This window comes from Scylla paramamosain, chromosome 8, assembly GCF_035594125.1.
Source record: "Scylla paramamosain isolate STU-SP2022 chromosome 8, ASM3559412v1, whole genome shotgun sequence".
Taxonomy (NCBI): Eukaryota; Metazoa; Arthropoda; class Malacostraca; order Decapoda; family Portunidae; genus Scylla; species Scylla paramamosain.
Genome location: NC_087158.1, coordinates 17070684 through 17084539, shown reverse-complemented (window position 1 = coordinate 17084539; position 13856 = coordinate 17070684). Strand labels below are relative to the sequence as shown.

General features: G+C 38.2%; 1 protein-coding gene across 2 annotated transcripts; it reads right to left on the bottom strand.

Moving 5' to 3' along the window:
• Nucleotides 1-710: 710 nt before the first annotated feature.
• Nucleotides 711-10138, bottom strand: LOC135102879 (uncharacterized). Of its 2 annotated transcripts, XR_010269820.1 has the most exons (7): nt 9962-10138; nt 8109-8320; nt 7509-7651; nt 7020-7176; nt 6588-6803; nt 3735-3793; nt 711-772 (listed from the first exon to the last, which is right to left on the bottom strand). XR_010269820.1 is itself a non-coding variant. In XM_064008478.1 (5 exons), the coding sequence occupies exons 1-5, from the start codon at nt 9980-9982 to the stop codon at nt 6773-6775; spliced, it is 564 nt and encodes a 187-aa protein (XP_063864548.1). In that variant the 5' UTR covers nt 9983-10138; the 3' UTR covers nt 6377-6772. The 2 variants fall into 2 exon arrangements, 1 of the variants encoding a protein (XP_063864548.1); XM_064008478.1 differs by lacking the exons at nt 711-772; nt 3735-3793 and having other exon boundaries at nt 6377-6803.
• Nucleotides 10139-13856: the final 3718 nt, after the last annotated feature.

Sequence of the window (13856 nt, the reverse complement as noted above, 5' to 3'; positions counted from 1 at the left end):
CCCTGGCTGGCACTGGCAGTAGTAGTACGGCTCCACAGTGCTGACGCAGAGGTGCCCACACCCGCCATTCTTCTCCCGGCACTCATCAATGCCACACGGCAGCACCATCTCATCCTGCCACAAGGAAGGCCTTTATTTCATTACTGTGTGGATGTAATGTTGTATACTTTTACTCTCTACATGATGCTATTGAGAGTTTACTTGTTAATCAAAATCTACACTAGTGTTAGATGACTAGCACCAATATGTTTAATTCAGTTAGGGATGACATTTTTCAGAAACAAAGAATCCAATGGAGTTACTTTCTGTCCTAGAGAAACCTCTTAACATTTTCAAAAGTCTAGCATGAAATAAACAAAGAGGGTTAAAGACTACACTGAGTGAATGAGTGAGTCACATAAGCAAAGAAGTCTCCTCATCTCCCCATTACTGCAAGAAAAAAAACATCAACTCACCAACAACAGAATGTAAGATCTACAAATCTAGTATGAAATAATGAAGGAGATGAGGACTTGAATGACTGAGTGAGCGAGTGACATAAGCAAGGCAGTCTCCTCACCTCTCCACTACTGCAGCCCTTGATGACGTCACAAAGGCACTGCTTCTGGATGCACTTGCTGCCAGTTTCTTCAGTACCCCCCTGACAGTCTCTCATGCAGTTTCCATCAGCACCATCCAACACGCAGATAAGGATGTCAGTGCACTCAAAAAGTTCCTCCAGTAGGTCTGGCAGGAGGACATGCCACCAATGTCCCAGATATTCAGCTTGTAACTGTTGAGCACATAGATTGAGCTTGTACTACCTAGTGAAGATTTATCTATTCATTTATTTATTTTTATTTATTTATTTATTTATTTTTATTTATTTATTTATTTTTATTTTTTTATGTAAGAGGAGCACTGGCCTAGGGTGACAAAAGGAATGGGAAAATAAAGGCCCACTGAGTTGCTAGTCCCCAAAATAGATTAAGTTTTATGTACCAGGAAAACAAATTCAGCTATTTTCTATTATGAGACATAGATTCAAATATACTTACTGAAAACAAATGCTTTCCTGCAACTACCAAAGACACAAATCCACCTTTACTTATATTGGAAACAGAATCAATCTTGCATTTACTAAGGACACATATTCATCTGGTATGTACTAGGAACACACATTCATATTGTATTAGTGGGAATACATATTTATCTCATACCAACTAAGAATGCAGCTGCAGACTGCATGTATTCAGGACACAATTTAGTTTATATCGAGACTAATTCAGCTTAAATCTATCTAGAATACAATAGCAATAGTGCATTCACGAACGTGGTGAGGTTCTGGCATTTAAGTTACGTTATTTGGGTTACTGGAGGTGTGTGGCCAAAATACTTCAAAACACACTCACAACACGCCAAAACATCCACAAAGTTCACCCAAAAGCACCCAAACCATACTCGTAACATCCTTAAAAAAAACAAAACTCACTCAAAAACACACACAAAAAAAAAAAAAAACAAACAAACACGCAAAACACCCCAAAACACACTCAAAATATCCTTAACAAAACTCACAAAGACAAACCCAAGACATTGAAAACACACCTAAATATGAGAAAACTCATTCAATCATACCTAAAACACGCTTAAAATATCCAAAACACACTCAAAACATATCACAACAACTCAAAATACTAAAAAAAAAAAAAAAAACACCCAAATCACACTAGAAAAATCCTAAACACTCAAAATACCCTGATATACTCACAAAACTCACGCAAGACAATCAAAATATGCTGAAAATATCCAAAACACACCAATAACATCCCACAACAACTTAGAATACCCATCAAATTTACACAAACACACACACAAAGCACTCTCAACACCCCAAACGCGCCAAAAAGAAATCACCCAAACACACTCAAAACATCTAAAGCACATCCAAAAAATCCCAAAATTAATTCAAACACACCAAAACACCCCACAACACTACCGAATATGACCAAAACTCACCAAAACGCACCCAATACACATCACACAGTCAAATACACCTGTAAGACCCCACGCACACAAAAACTCACCCCCCCCCCAAAAAAAAAAAAAAAAAGAAAAAAAAATCTCACGGCACGTCAATATACCCCCAAAACCCACCCAAAACACTCACAACATACTCAAGATATCCCATATGACTAATAATAAGTAAACTTCACAGAAAAACATTTTTTGCCCCACTTAAAACACCCTAAATTCACCCAAAACACAAAGGTAACAGCAAAAAATACATCCCAAGCACATCTAAACACCTCCAAAACATATTCAAAACACACCACAACACTCCTAAATACACCCAAAACACTTAAAACATCCAAAACACACGAAATATTACAGAAAAAGGAAGGGTAGGAGGGGAAACTAAGCTAAACGTTGTCATCTTGGTTATACCTGTTATACCTGCTCCTCCATTTCTCCTTATTTCTTCCTCCTCCTCTTCCATTTCTCTAATTTTTCTCCTTCTACCTACACACCTGAGTTTGGAAACAGCTGGAAACACCTAGAAAATACTGGAATTTACGGTAAATATTGATGAGGAGACACTGGAGACGAGTGAGTCCTGGATCCTTGATGACGTCACAGGGGAGTTGCCGCCAGCCAGCTGGATTACGTACGTAAAGTATTTAATTTTGAAATTGACCTCTAGAAAAAATGAAGCTAGGCTCGAATGTCTTATATATTCTGATTTGATAATTACTCTAATTAATATTCACAATATCAAAACATCTCCAGCCTGAGCAGTTGTAAAGAAATATTAATATGAAATATGGAAAAGTGTTGGAACTTTGACACTATTAAAAACACTGAAAAGTCCACCCATTTCACTTTACACACGCAAAAAAACACTTTAAAAAATCTGCACTATTTTTTCAAGCATTGCAAAGTTAGTTACAAGCTAAAATAGAAAAATAAAAAAATAAAAAAAAATGACAAAATCACCACTTTTAACGGGATCATAAGCCTATTCAAAGTCCACATACTTAACTCTATAAGAACGCAAAACACTTTAAATATCATAAACGATTTTTTCACGCAATAATATCTTCATTAAAGCTTGAAATAAAAGAGCCAAGAATCGGGTTGGGTAAAAATAACCGGATAAACCGCCCTTTATTTACGCATAAAACAAGAGCAAATTCAGAACATTTACTTAACTGAAGCAAGAAAAAAAATACTTGAAAAGCATCAAGATATTTTTAGAAACCATAAAATCTTACTATACAAGTAAAATAAAGTCATTCAGAAAAATAAAAAAAAATCTTGGAACCGACAAGTTGGCGCAGGCAACAATGCATCATGGCGACCCTCGGGGCGACCTGAGAGAAGGAGCCGGCCGCCATATTACCTCAATTAATCCTTCATGACAATAAAACCAGGCAATGGCGGATATATCTGATCAGCGGATATGAAGGCTAGACATATGACTCCATCTTGTGATATGTTTGGCTTACAATAAGTGAGAGATGAAGCAAATAAAGGCTGTAAACACTGACGCCCGACCTCCACCTCAGCTGACAGCTTGTTTACATATTGATGAACTTTCAATATTTCTCTAAATCTCCAACTGTTTCCAGACTCAGATGTAAACAAAATCTAAAAATAAATCAACCTCAAAAAATACCTAAAAAACGACTAATTAAACCTAAATAAACGAGGACGAAGGCTGAATAAGGGGTGGCTGGCAACGCTGGACTAACCTTACATACTCATGCCTCTCTGGTGCTGCTCAGCGGTGGTCGATGCAGGGAGAAGCTGCCTGGAATAAGGAAACACTGGTTAATAGAGCGTGTGGGGCAAGACTGACCAGTGCTGACGAAAACACTAGCCAGCCAGGCACTGCTCTCCTTCCCCAGTGCCACCTGTTACTGGTCCTTCAACCACAACCACAAACATACACACAAAAGTTCACATGTTATCAAATAACATGTCAAATAATATCCTAATTTCCCTTGCCCCACTCCACACCTGCTACATGATTATGAACGGAAACATCACTCACTGCTGAACCGTCTCACCGTAACAAATACAAACGAGCGCAGGATAGACTCAACTAAAATATTCTCTCTCTCTCTCTCTCTCTCTCTCTCTCTCTCTCTGTCAGACACAAAAAAACCAGGGTTTTGAAGGGTGTTTCTCCAGTTAATAAAGTCGAAATGTTGTAGATATGTTAATAGAACTGTACAAAACATCATAAAAAAAAGTGTCACTTAAATTACAATCCTTTAAAGGCGTGTTTCTCCTGTTATATTTTTTGAAAAGAAGTTAATCTGTCACAAGAATCATAAAAACACCCTTGAAAACCCGTGGAACTACTGATAGAGAGAGAGAGAGAGAGAGAGAGAGAGAGAGAGAGAGAGAGAGAGAGAGAGAGAGAGAGAGAGAGAGAGAGAGAGAGAAACATACACACAGACACACAAATGAAAGCATTTATGAAGTTGAAGTATGCTGAACTTTATTGATATTATTGGTTGACAATAGTTTTAATTTTTTATGGTTTTGTCTTATCTTTAAATGTAGTTTTATTAGTTTTATAATACTTGTTTTTAATTTATTCTTTACAATATTATTTTTTACCTCCCTACTTGGTAGCTGGTATATAGCAACCTTGTTTGGTACATACAAGCCAAAGCAGTGGTAAATAAGAGCCAGTACATAGCAGCCCTACAGTGGCACATATAAGCCAAAACAGTGGTACACAGGAGCTGGCACATAGCAGCCGACTGTACGTACCAGCTAACATTCACACCAGCACTGAATCCTGTCCCCTACCCTATTTAGCCTTTGCCAAACCGACTCAGCATCATAACTATCGTAACAATTTCCACAAGCTACTCCTCTCCAGCTACGTGTTACCTTCTTCCTACACTTCCCGCACTCTTTGTCAAACATTTCTACTCAAAATGGAGCCACTATACAACCCACACACTCCAATAACTTTTAATGTTCAAGATCTGACGCTTAGTACTCACCCTCACGTTGCCATTCCTCCAGTGTATGGGTTCTGATTCAAAAACTGTTGGTTTCCTGTTTTTCTAATTTCCCTTACTTTTTAAAGTTTCAATCCCCTTTTTTGAATATTTTATGTTTCTGTATTGTGTTTTTTTGTTATCTTAAGCGAGTTTTATTTATCTATTTTTTTTTTATATTACTTACATTATGGAATCTCAAATCGACAGATTAGAAGATAAGTTTATGTATGTATGTATGTAGAACAACAACACCTAAAGAGAGCACAGCCATGGGCATAAGATAGATTAAAATCTTTATAGTAACAGTTGCATTTTCAAAACTTAAAAGCTATAAGAACAAAAAATAGACATACATATATTGCATGCAGTCAGATAAAGACAACACACACACACACACACACACACACAGACACACACTATGAGCTATGACCTCTTTCCGTATAAGAACAGCTGGCTGGCTAAGTGACCAGTAGACGAGCATAGGTGACAGGTGAAACACACACACACACACACACTTAATAGAAGAGGAGGTAGTAGGCACCTGCTAAAATGATAATTACTCCACCTAAAGCACTAGATCAGAGGATGCTGTGAACTTGTGATTTCAACCACCTGTGACCACACTGAATGTTTCTCTTTGTGTTTCACAATACAAGGGGGCAGTCAAACCCTTCACTCTAAAGACTACTCTCTTCCTTCACACAGAACTACAAGCATCTAATTACACACACAACCTTCACTCATAATTTAAAATCATGGCAACTCATACACAAGCCTTAGAATCCCCATCTGGGAAAGGGAACAACAAATGTCCCCAGGACGGACTGTTCTTCTGAGATCGACGCTAAGTGTCTTGACACCCCCACTTAAAGGCTAATTGTTTATGCTTGTGCTGAGGAAATAGGAGTGTAAGAATCTAAGGGAAGTGTTTATGTGTGTGGGAAAGAATTATTATGAGTAAAAGAATACCTCCACCTATCACATCCCCAGTTAAAGCTCACTAGTTCATATAACAATTCATGAAACTCACATATCAGTTTATGGAAATGACACTCTTAGTTCCTATTCTAGTTATACACATGAAACTCACTACACTTCATGACATAATCACTCTGGGCAATTGTGTATATGTGATGGCTGTACTTACCATCAATACAAGTGGTTCTGTCGAGGAAGACTGATAAGTAACTGGCACAGATACACAGATTTTCCCTGAGAGGTGCGGACACGTGGGCCTCACATACATTCTCCCCCACCGCACCCCACCTTAATGGTTGTAAACGTGGATGACTCAAGACCACCCCCCTCCCTCGAGTTGTGAAAAGGCAGAGGTTAGCAGAACAATAACCAAAGGTACTTAAACCACAAAAGAAACAGAAATTTCATCTATATTTAAGGAAAGTGCTTTTTTCGGGAGTCATTTTAAGTACAAATAAAAATGGATGAATACAGGTCTTTTTGAGTCTAAATCCCCATCAGAACTCATACAACAGAGATAACTGATGATATAAACAAAGTAGGAAAACCATCCAGTTCTAGATCCAAGTGTCTGTTAAACTCAGGAGGTGAAAAGAGACTCACCCATCAATGGCATTCACAGCAGTTGCATGAGAAAGGTCCAGTTTATCAGTCACAATGGTGCAAGTCCAGTAGCCATCCCAGGAAATCATCTGGATCTTGTTTACCGAGATGTCTGTGAACTAAATGTTCCCATGGATCCAGACTGCAAGACCATCCACTGTCATCTCATTCTTCTCCACCAGCACCTAAGGAGTCTCTGGACTGCTCATATGGGCTCTGTGTGGGTGGGGAATAGAAATGAGGTACTGTATTGTACTATACTAATACTACAGTTAAACATATGCAGTTCAGTTTCAAGACACATTCCCCTTCTTGCTTGGGGTTACAGGGATTTACATTATCTGGGAGGATATGAAGTAGGGATCCCAATGTATAAGAATGTCCCAGAATACCCAAAAGGTCCCTTCCATTGCTTGAAGTTACTTGCATTACCTATAAGAGATGAGATAGGGATTGCCAGAATCTGCCATGCAGTGCATGTAGTTGGAAGAGTGACGGCGGTAGCCAGGCTGACTGCAGCAGTGGAAGCCACCAGTGGTGTTAGTGCAATATTGGAAGCAGGACCTGGGCGCCACACACTCATCAATGTCTGTGGCAGAGAATTACACCCTCAGGAACACAGATTTGGTGGGATGTTTACAAGAGCGGTTAAAGAATGATATCTGTACTCATAAGAAATGCATATCACAAGCATAAATTATACAAAATATTAAAGACTATCCTATCTGCACATCACTGTATACAAATGTGGATAACAGATCTTAATCATACTCATGAGACAGAATCCTTGTTGAAATATCCTAAGAATAATAAAAACATCCTTGGAAACCCCAGTAACTTCCTCTTTAGACTATCAGATGTAGAGATGAAGGGCCAAGATGTTTGAGAATAAAGACTGAAGAGTGACACTCAAGTCCTCACCTTCACAGTTAAACTTCTTGATGAGTCTACCCTGGCTGGTACTGGCAGTAGTAGTTCGGCTCCACAGTGCTGACGCAGAGGTGCCCACACCCGCCATTCTTCTCCCGGCACTCATCAATGCCACACGGCAGCACCATCTAATCCTGCCACAAGGAAGGCATTTATTTCAGTACTGTGTGGATATAATGCGGTATACTTTTACTCTCTACATGATGTTATTGAGAGTTTACTTGTTAATCAAAATCTACACTAGTGTTAGATGACTGGCACCAATATGTTTAATTCAGTTTGGGATGACATTTTTCAGAAACAAAGAATCCAATAGAGTTACTTAATGGCAATATCTTCTGTCCTAGAGAAACCTCCAAACAATTTCAAAAGTCTAGCATGGAACAAAGTGGGTTAAGGAGTACACTGAGTGAATGAGTGAGTTATATAAGCAAAGAAGTCTCCTCATCTCCCCATTACTGCAAGAAAAAAAACATCAACTCACCAACAACAGAATGTAAGAAGATCTACAAATCTAGTATGAAATAATGAAGGAGATGAGGACTTGAATGACTGAGTGAGCGAGTGACATAAGCAAGGCAGTCTCCTCACCTCTCCACTACTGCAGCCCTTGATGACGTCACAAAGGCACTGCTTCTGGATGCACTTGCTGCCAGTTTCTTCAGTATCCCCTGACAGTCTCTCATGCAGTTTCCATCAGCACCGTCCAACACCCAGATAAGGATGTCAGTGCACTCAAAAAGTTCCTCCAGTAGGTCTGGCAGGAGGACATGCCACCAATGTCCCAGATATTCAGCTTGTAACTGTTGAGCACATAGATTGAGCTTGTACTACCTAGTGAAGATTTATTTATTTATTTATTTATTTTTATTTATTTATTTATTTTATTTATTTATTTTCATGTAAGAGGAGCACTGGCCTAGGGTGACAAAAGGAATGGGAAAAAAAAAGGCCCACTGAGTTGCTAGTCCCTAAAATAGATTCAGTTTTATGTACCAGGAAAACAAATTCAGCTATTTTCTATTAAGAGACACAGATTCAAATATACTTACTGAAAACAAATGCTTTCCTGCAACTACCAAAGACACAAATCCACCTTTACTTATATTGGAAACAGAATCAATCTTGCATTTGCTAGGGACCCATATTCATCTGGTATGTACTAGGAACACACATTCATATTGTATTAGTGGGAATACATATTTATCTCATACCAATTGGGAATGCAGCAGCAGACTGCATGTATTCAGGACACAATTTAGTTTTTATTGAGACTAATTCAGCTTATATCTATCTAGAATACAATAGCAATAGTGCATTCACGAACCTGGTGAGGTTCTGGCATTTAAGTTACGTTATTTGGGTTACTTGGGGAGTGTGGCCAAAATACCTCAAAACACACTCACAACACGCCAAGACATCCACAAAGTTCACCCAAACGCACCTGAACCACACTCATAACATCCTAAAAAACAACAAAACTCACTCAAACACACACACACACACACACACACACACACACACGAAAAAAAAAGACTCAAAACACCCCAAACCACACTAAAAAATCCTTAAGAAAACTCAGACAAATCCAAGACATTGAAAACTCACCTAAATATGAGAAAACTTATTCATTCACACCTAAAACAAGCTTAAAATACCCAAAACACACTGAAAACATATCACAACACCTCAAAACACTACAAAAAGAAAAAAAAAAAACACCCAAATCACACTAAAAACATCCTAAACACTCAAAATACCCTGATATACTAAAAAAAACTCACCCAAGACAATGAAAATATGCTGCAAACATCCAAAACACACCAAAAACATCCCACAACAACTTAGAATACCCATCAAATTTACACAAACACACACAAAAGACTCTCAACACCCCAAACTCGCCAAAAAGAAATCACCCACACTCAAAACATCTAAAGCACATCCAAAAAAATCCCAAAATTAATTCAAACACACCAAAACACACCCCACAACACCACCGAATATGACCAAAACACACCAAAACGCACCCAATACACACCACACATTCAAATACACCTAAAAGACCCCACACACACAAAAACTCATCCACACCAAAAAAAAAAAAAAAAAAAAAAAAATCACAGCACCTCAATATATCCCCAAAACCCACATAGAAGACTCCAAAACATACTCAAGACATCCTATATGGCTAAAAATACGTAAAATACACAGAAAAACATTTTTTGCCTCACTTAAAACACCCTAAATTCACCCAAAACACTCAGGTAACAGCAAAATATACATCCCAAGCACATCTAAACACCTCCAAAACATTTTCAAAACACACCACAACACTCCTAAATACACCCAAAACACTTAAAACATCCAAAACACACGAAATATTACAGAAAAAGGAAGGTCAGGAAGGGAAACTAAGCTAAACGTTGTCATCTTGGTTATACCTGTTTTGCCTGCTCCTCCATTTCTCCTTATTTTTTCCTCCTCTTCCATTTCTCTAATTTTTCTCCTTCTGCCTACACACCTGAGTTTGGAAACAGCTGGAAACACCTAGAAAATACTGGAATTTACGGTAAATATTGATGAGGAGACACTGGAGCCGAGCGAGTCCCGGATCCTTGATGACGTCACGGGCGAGCTGCCGCCAGCCCGCTCGATTACGTACGTAACGTATTTAATTTTGAAATTGACCTCTAGAAAAAATGAAGCTAGGCTCGAATGTCTTATATATTCTGATTTGATAATTACTCTAATTAATATTCACAATATCAAAACATCTCCAGCCTGAGCAGTTGTAAAGAAATATTAGTATGAAATATGGAAAAGTGTTGGAACTTTGACACCATTAAAAACACTGAGAAGTCCACCCATTTCACTTTACACACGTAAAAAAACACTTTAAAAAATCTGCACTATTTTTTCAATCATTGCAAAGTTAGTTACAAGCTAAAATAGAGAAATAAAAAAATTGAAAAAAATGACAAAATCACCACTTTTAACGGGATCGTAAGCCTATTCAAAGTCCACATACTTAACTCTATAGGAACGCAAAACACTTTAAACATCCTAAACGATTTTTTCACGCAATAAAATCTTCATTAAAGCTTTAAATAAAAGAGCCAAGAATTGGGTTGAGTAAAAATAACCGTATAAACCGCCTTTTATTTACGCATAAAACAACAGCAAATTCAGAACATTTACTTAACTGAAGCAAGAAAAACACTTGAAAAGCAAGAAGAGATTTTTAGAAACCATAAAATCTTACTATACATGTAAAATAAAGTCATTCATAAAAATAGAAAAAAAATCTTGGAACCAACAAGTTGGCGCAGGCAACAATGCATCAAAGCGGCCCTCGGGGGCGACCTGAGAGGGGGAGCCAGCCGCCATAATACCTCAATTATTTCTTCATGAAAATAAAACCAGGCAATGGCGGATATGAAGGGTAGACATATGGCTCCATCTTGTGATATGTTTAGCTTACAATAAGTGTGAGATGAAGCAAATAAAGGCTGAAAACACTGACTCCCAACCTCTACCTCAGCTGACAGCTTGTTTACATATTGATGAACTTTCAATATTTCTCTAAATCTCCAACTGTTTCCAGACTCAGATGTAAACAAAATCTAAAAATAAATCAACCTCAAAAAATACCTAAAAAACGACTAATTAAACCTAAATAAACAAGAACGAAGGCTGACTAAGGGGTGGCTGGCAATGCTGGACTAACCTTACATACTCATGCCTCTCTGGTGCTGCTCAGCGGTGGTCGATGCAGGGAGAAGCTGCCTGGAATAAGGAAACACTGGTTAATAGAATGTATGGGGCAAAACTGACCAGTGCTGATGAAAACACTAGCCAGCCAGCCACTGCCCTCCTTCCCCAGCGCCACCTGTTACTGGTCCTTCAACCACAACCACAAACATACACACAAAAGTTCACATGTTATCAAAAAACATGTCAAATAATATCCTCATTTTCCTTTCCCCACTCCACACCCACTACATGATTATGAACGGAAACATCACTCACTGCTGCACCGTGTCACCGTAACACAAACGAACGCAGGATAGACTCAACTAAAATGTTCTCTCTCTCTCTCTCTCTCTCTCTCTCTCTCTCTCTCACACAGCCACAACCACAAAAAAAAAAAAACGGTTTGGAAGGGTATTTCTCCAGTTAATAAAGTCAAAATGTTGTAGATCTGTTAATAGAACTGTAAAAAACGTCTTCAAAAAAAAAAAAAAAAAAAAAAAAAAAAAAAAAAAAAAAAAAGTCGCTTAAATTACAGGCCTTTAAAGGCGTGTTTCTTCTGTTAGATTTATAGAAATGAAGTTAATCTTGCACAAGAACCGTAAAAACACCCTTGAAAACCCGTGGAACTACTGATAGAGAGAGAGAGAGAGAGAGAGAGAGAGAGAGAGAGAGAGAGAGAGAGAGAGAGAGAGAGAGAGAGAGAGAGAGAGAGACAGAGAGAGAGAGAGAGAGAGAGAGAGAGAGATAAACATACACACAGACACACAAATGAAAGCATTTATTAAGTCGAAGTATGCTGAACTTTATTGATATTATTGGTTGACAATAGTTTTAATTTTTTATGGTTTTGTTTTATCTTTTAATGTAGTTTTATTAGTTTTATAATACTTGTTTTTAATTTATTCTTTACAATATTATTTTTTACCTCCCTACTTGGTAGCTGGTATATAGCAACCTTGTTTGGTACATACAAGCCAAAGCAGTGGTAAAAAAGAGCCAGTACATAGCAGCCCTACAGTGGCACATATAAGCCAAAACAGTGGTACACAGGAGCTGGCACATAGCAGCCGACTGTACGTACCAGCTAACATTCACACCAGCACTGAATCCTGTCCCCTACCCTATTTAGCCTTTGCCAAACCGACTCAGCATCATAACTATCGTAACAATTTCCACAAGCTGCTCCTCTCCAGCTACGTGTTACCTTCTTCCTACACTTCCCACACTCTTTGTCAAACATTTCTACTCAAAATGGAGCCACTATACAACCCACACACTCCAATAACTTTTAATGTTCAAGATCTGACGCTTAGTACTCACCCTCACGTTGCCATTCCTCCAGTGTATGGGTTCTGATTCAAAAACTGTTGGTTTCCTGTTTTTCTAATTTCCCTTACTTTTTAAAGTTTCAATCCCCTTTTTTGAATATTTTATGTTTCTGTATTGTTTTTTTGTTATCTTAAGCGAGTTTTATTTATTTATTTTTTTTTTTATATTACTTACATTATGGAATCTCAAATCGACAGATTAGAAGATAAGTTTATGTATGTATGTATGTAGAACAACAACACCTAAAGAGAGCACAGCCATGGGCATAAGATAGATTAAAATCTTTATAGTAACAGTTGCATTTTCAAAACTTAAAAGCTATAAGAACAAAAAATAGACATACATATATTGCATGCAGTCAGATAAAGACAACACACACACACACACACACACACACACAGACACACACTATGAGCTATGACCTCTTTCCGTATAAGAACAGCTGGCTGGCTAAGTGACCAGTAGACGAGCATACGAGTAGGTGACAGGTGAAACACACACACACACACACACACTTAATAGAAGAGGAGGTAGTAGGCACCTGCTAAAATGATAATTACTCCACCTAAAGCACTAGATCAGAGGATGCTGTGAACTTGTGATTTCAACCACCTGTGACCACACTGAATGTTTCTCTTTGTGTTTCACAATACAAGGGGGCAGTCAAACCCTTCACTCTAAAGACTACTCTCTTCCTTCACACAGAATTACAAGCATCTAATTACACACACAACCTTCACTCATAATTTAAAATCATGGCAACTCATACACAAGCCTTAGAATCCCCATCTGGGAAAGGGAACAACAAATGTCCCCAGGACGGACTGTTCTTCTGAGATCGACGCTAAGTGTCTTGACACCCCCACTTAAAGGCTAATTGTTTATGCTTGTGCTGAGGAAATAGGAGTGTAAGAATCTAAGGGAAGTGTTTATGTGTGTGGGAAAGAATTATTATGAGTAAAAGAATACCTCCACCTATCACATCCCCAGTTAAAGCTCACTAGTTCATATAACAATTCATGAAACTCACATATCAGTTTATGGAAATGACACTCTTAGTTCCTATTCTAGTTATACACATGAAACTCACTACACTTCATGACATAATCACTCTGGGCAATTGTGTATATGTGATGGCTGTACTTACCATCAATACAAGTGGTTCTGTCGAGGAAGACTGATAAGTAACTGGCACAGATACACAGATTTTCCCTGAGAGGTGCGGACACGTGGGCCTCACATACATTCTCCCCC

Bases quoted from the DNA above. Each gene is read 5' to 3' on its own strand.
- LOC135102879 (XM_064008478.1), bottom strand. From the start codon at position 9,982: ATGGAGGAGCAGGCAAAACAG. The intron at 8,321-9,961 runs GTATAACCAAGA...TGTGCTCAACAG, and splicing joins TGGAGGAGCAGGCAAAACAG to TTACAAGCTGAATATCTGGG. The intron at 7,177-7,508 runs GTGAGGACTTGA...TCTCTGCCACAG, and splicing joins CAAGAAGTTTAACTGTGAAG to ACATTGATGAGTGTGTGGCG.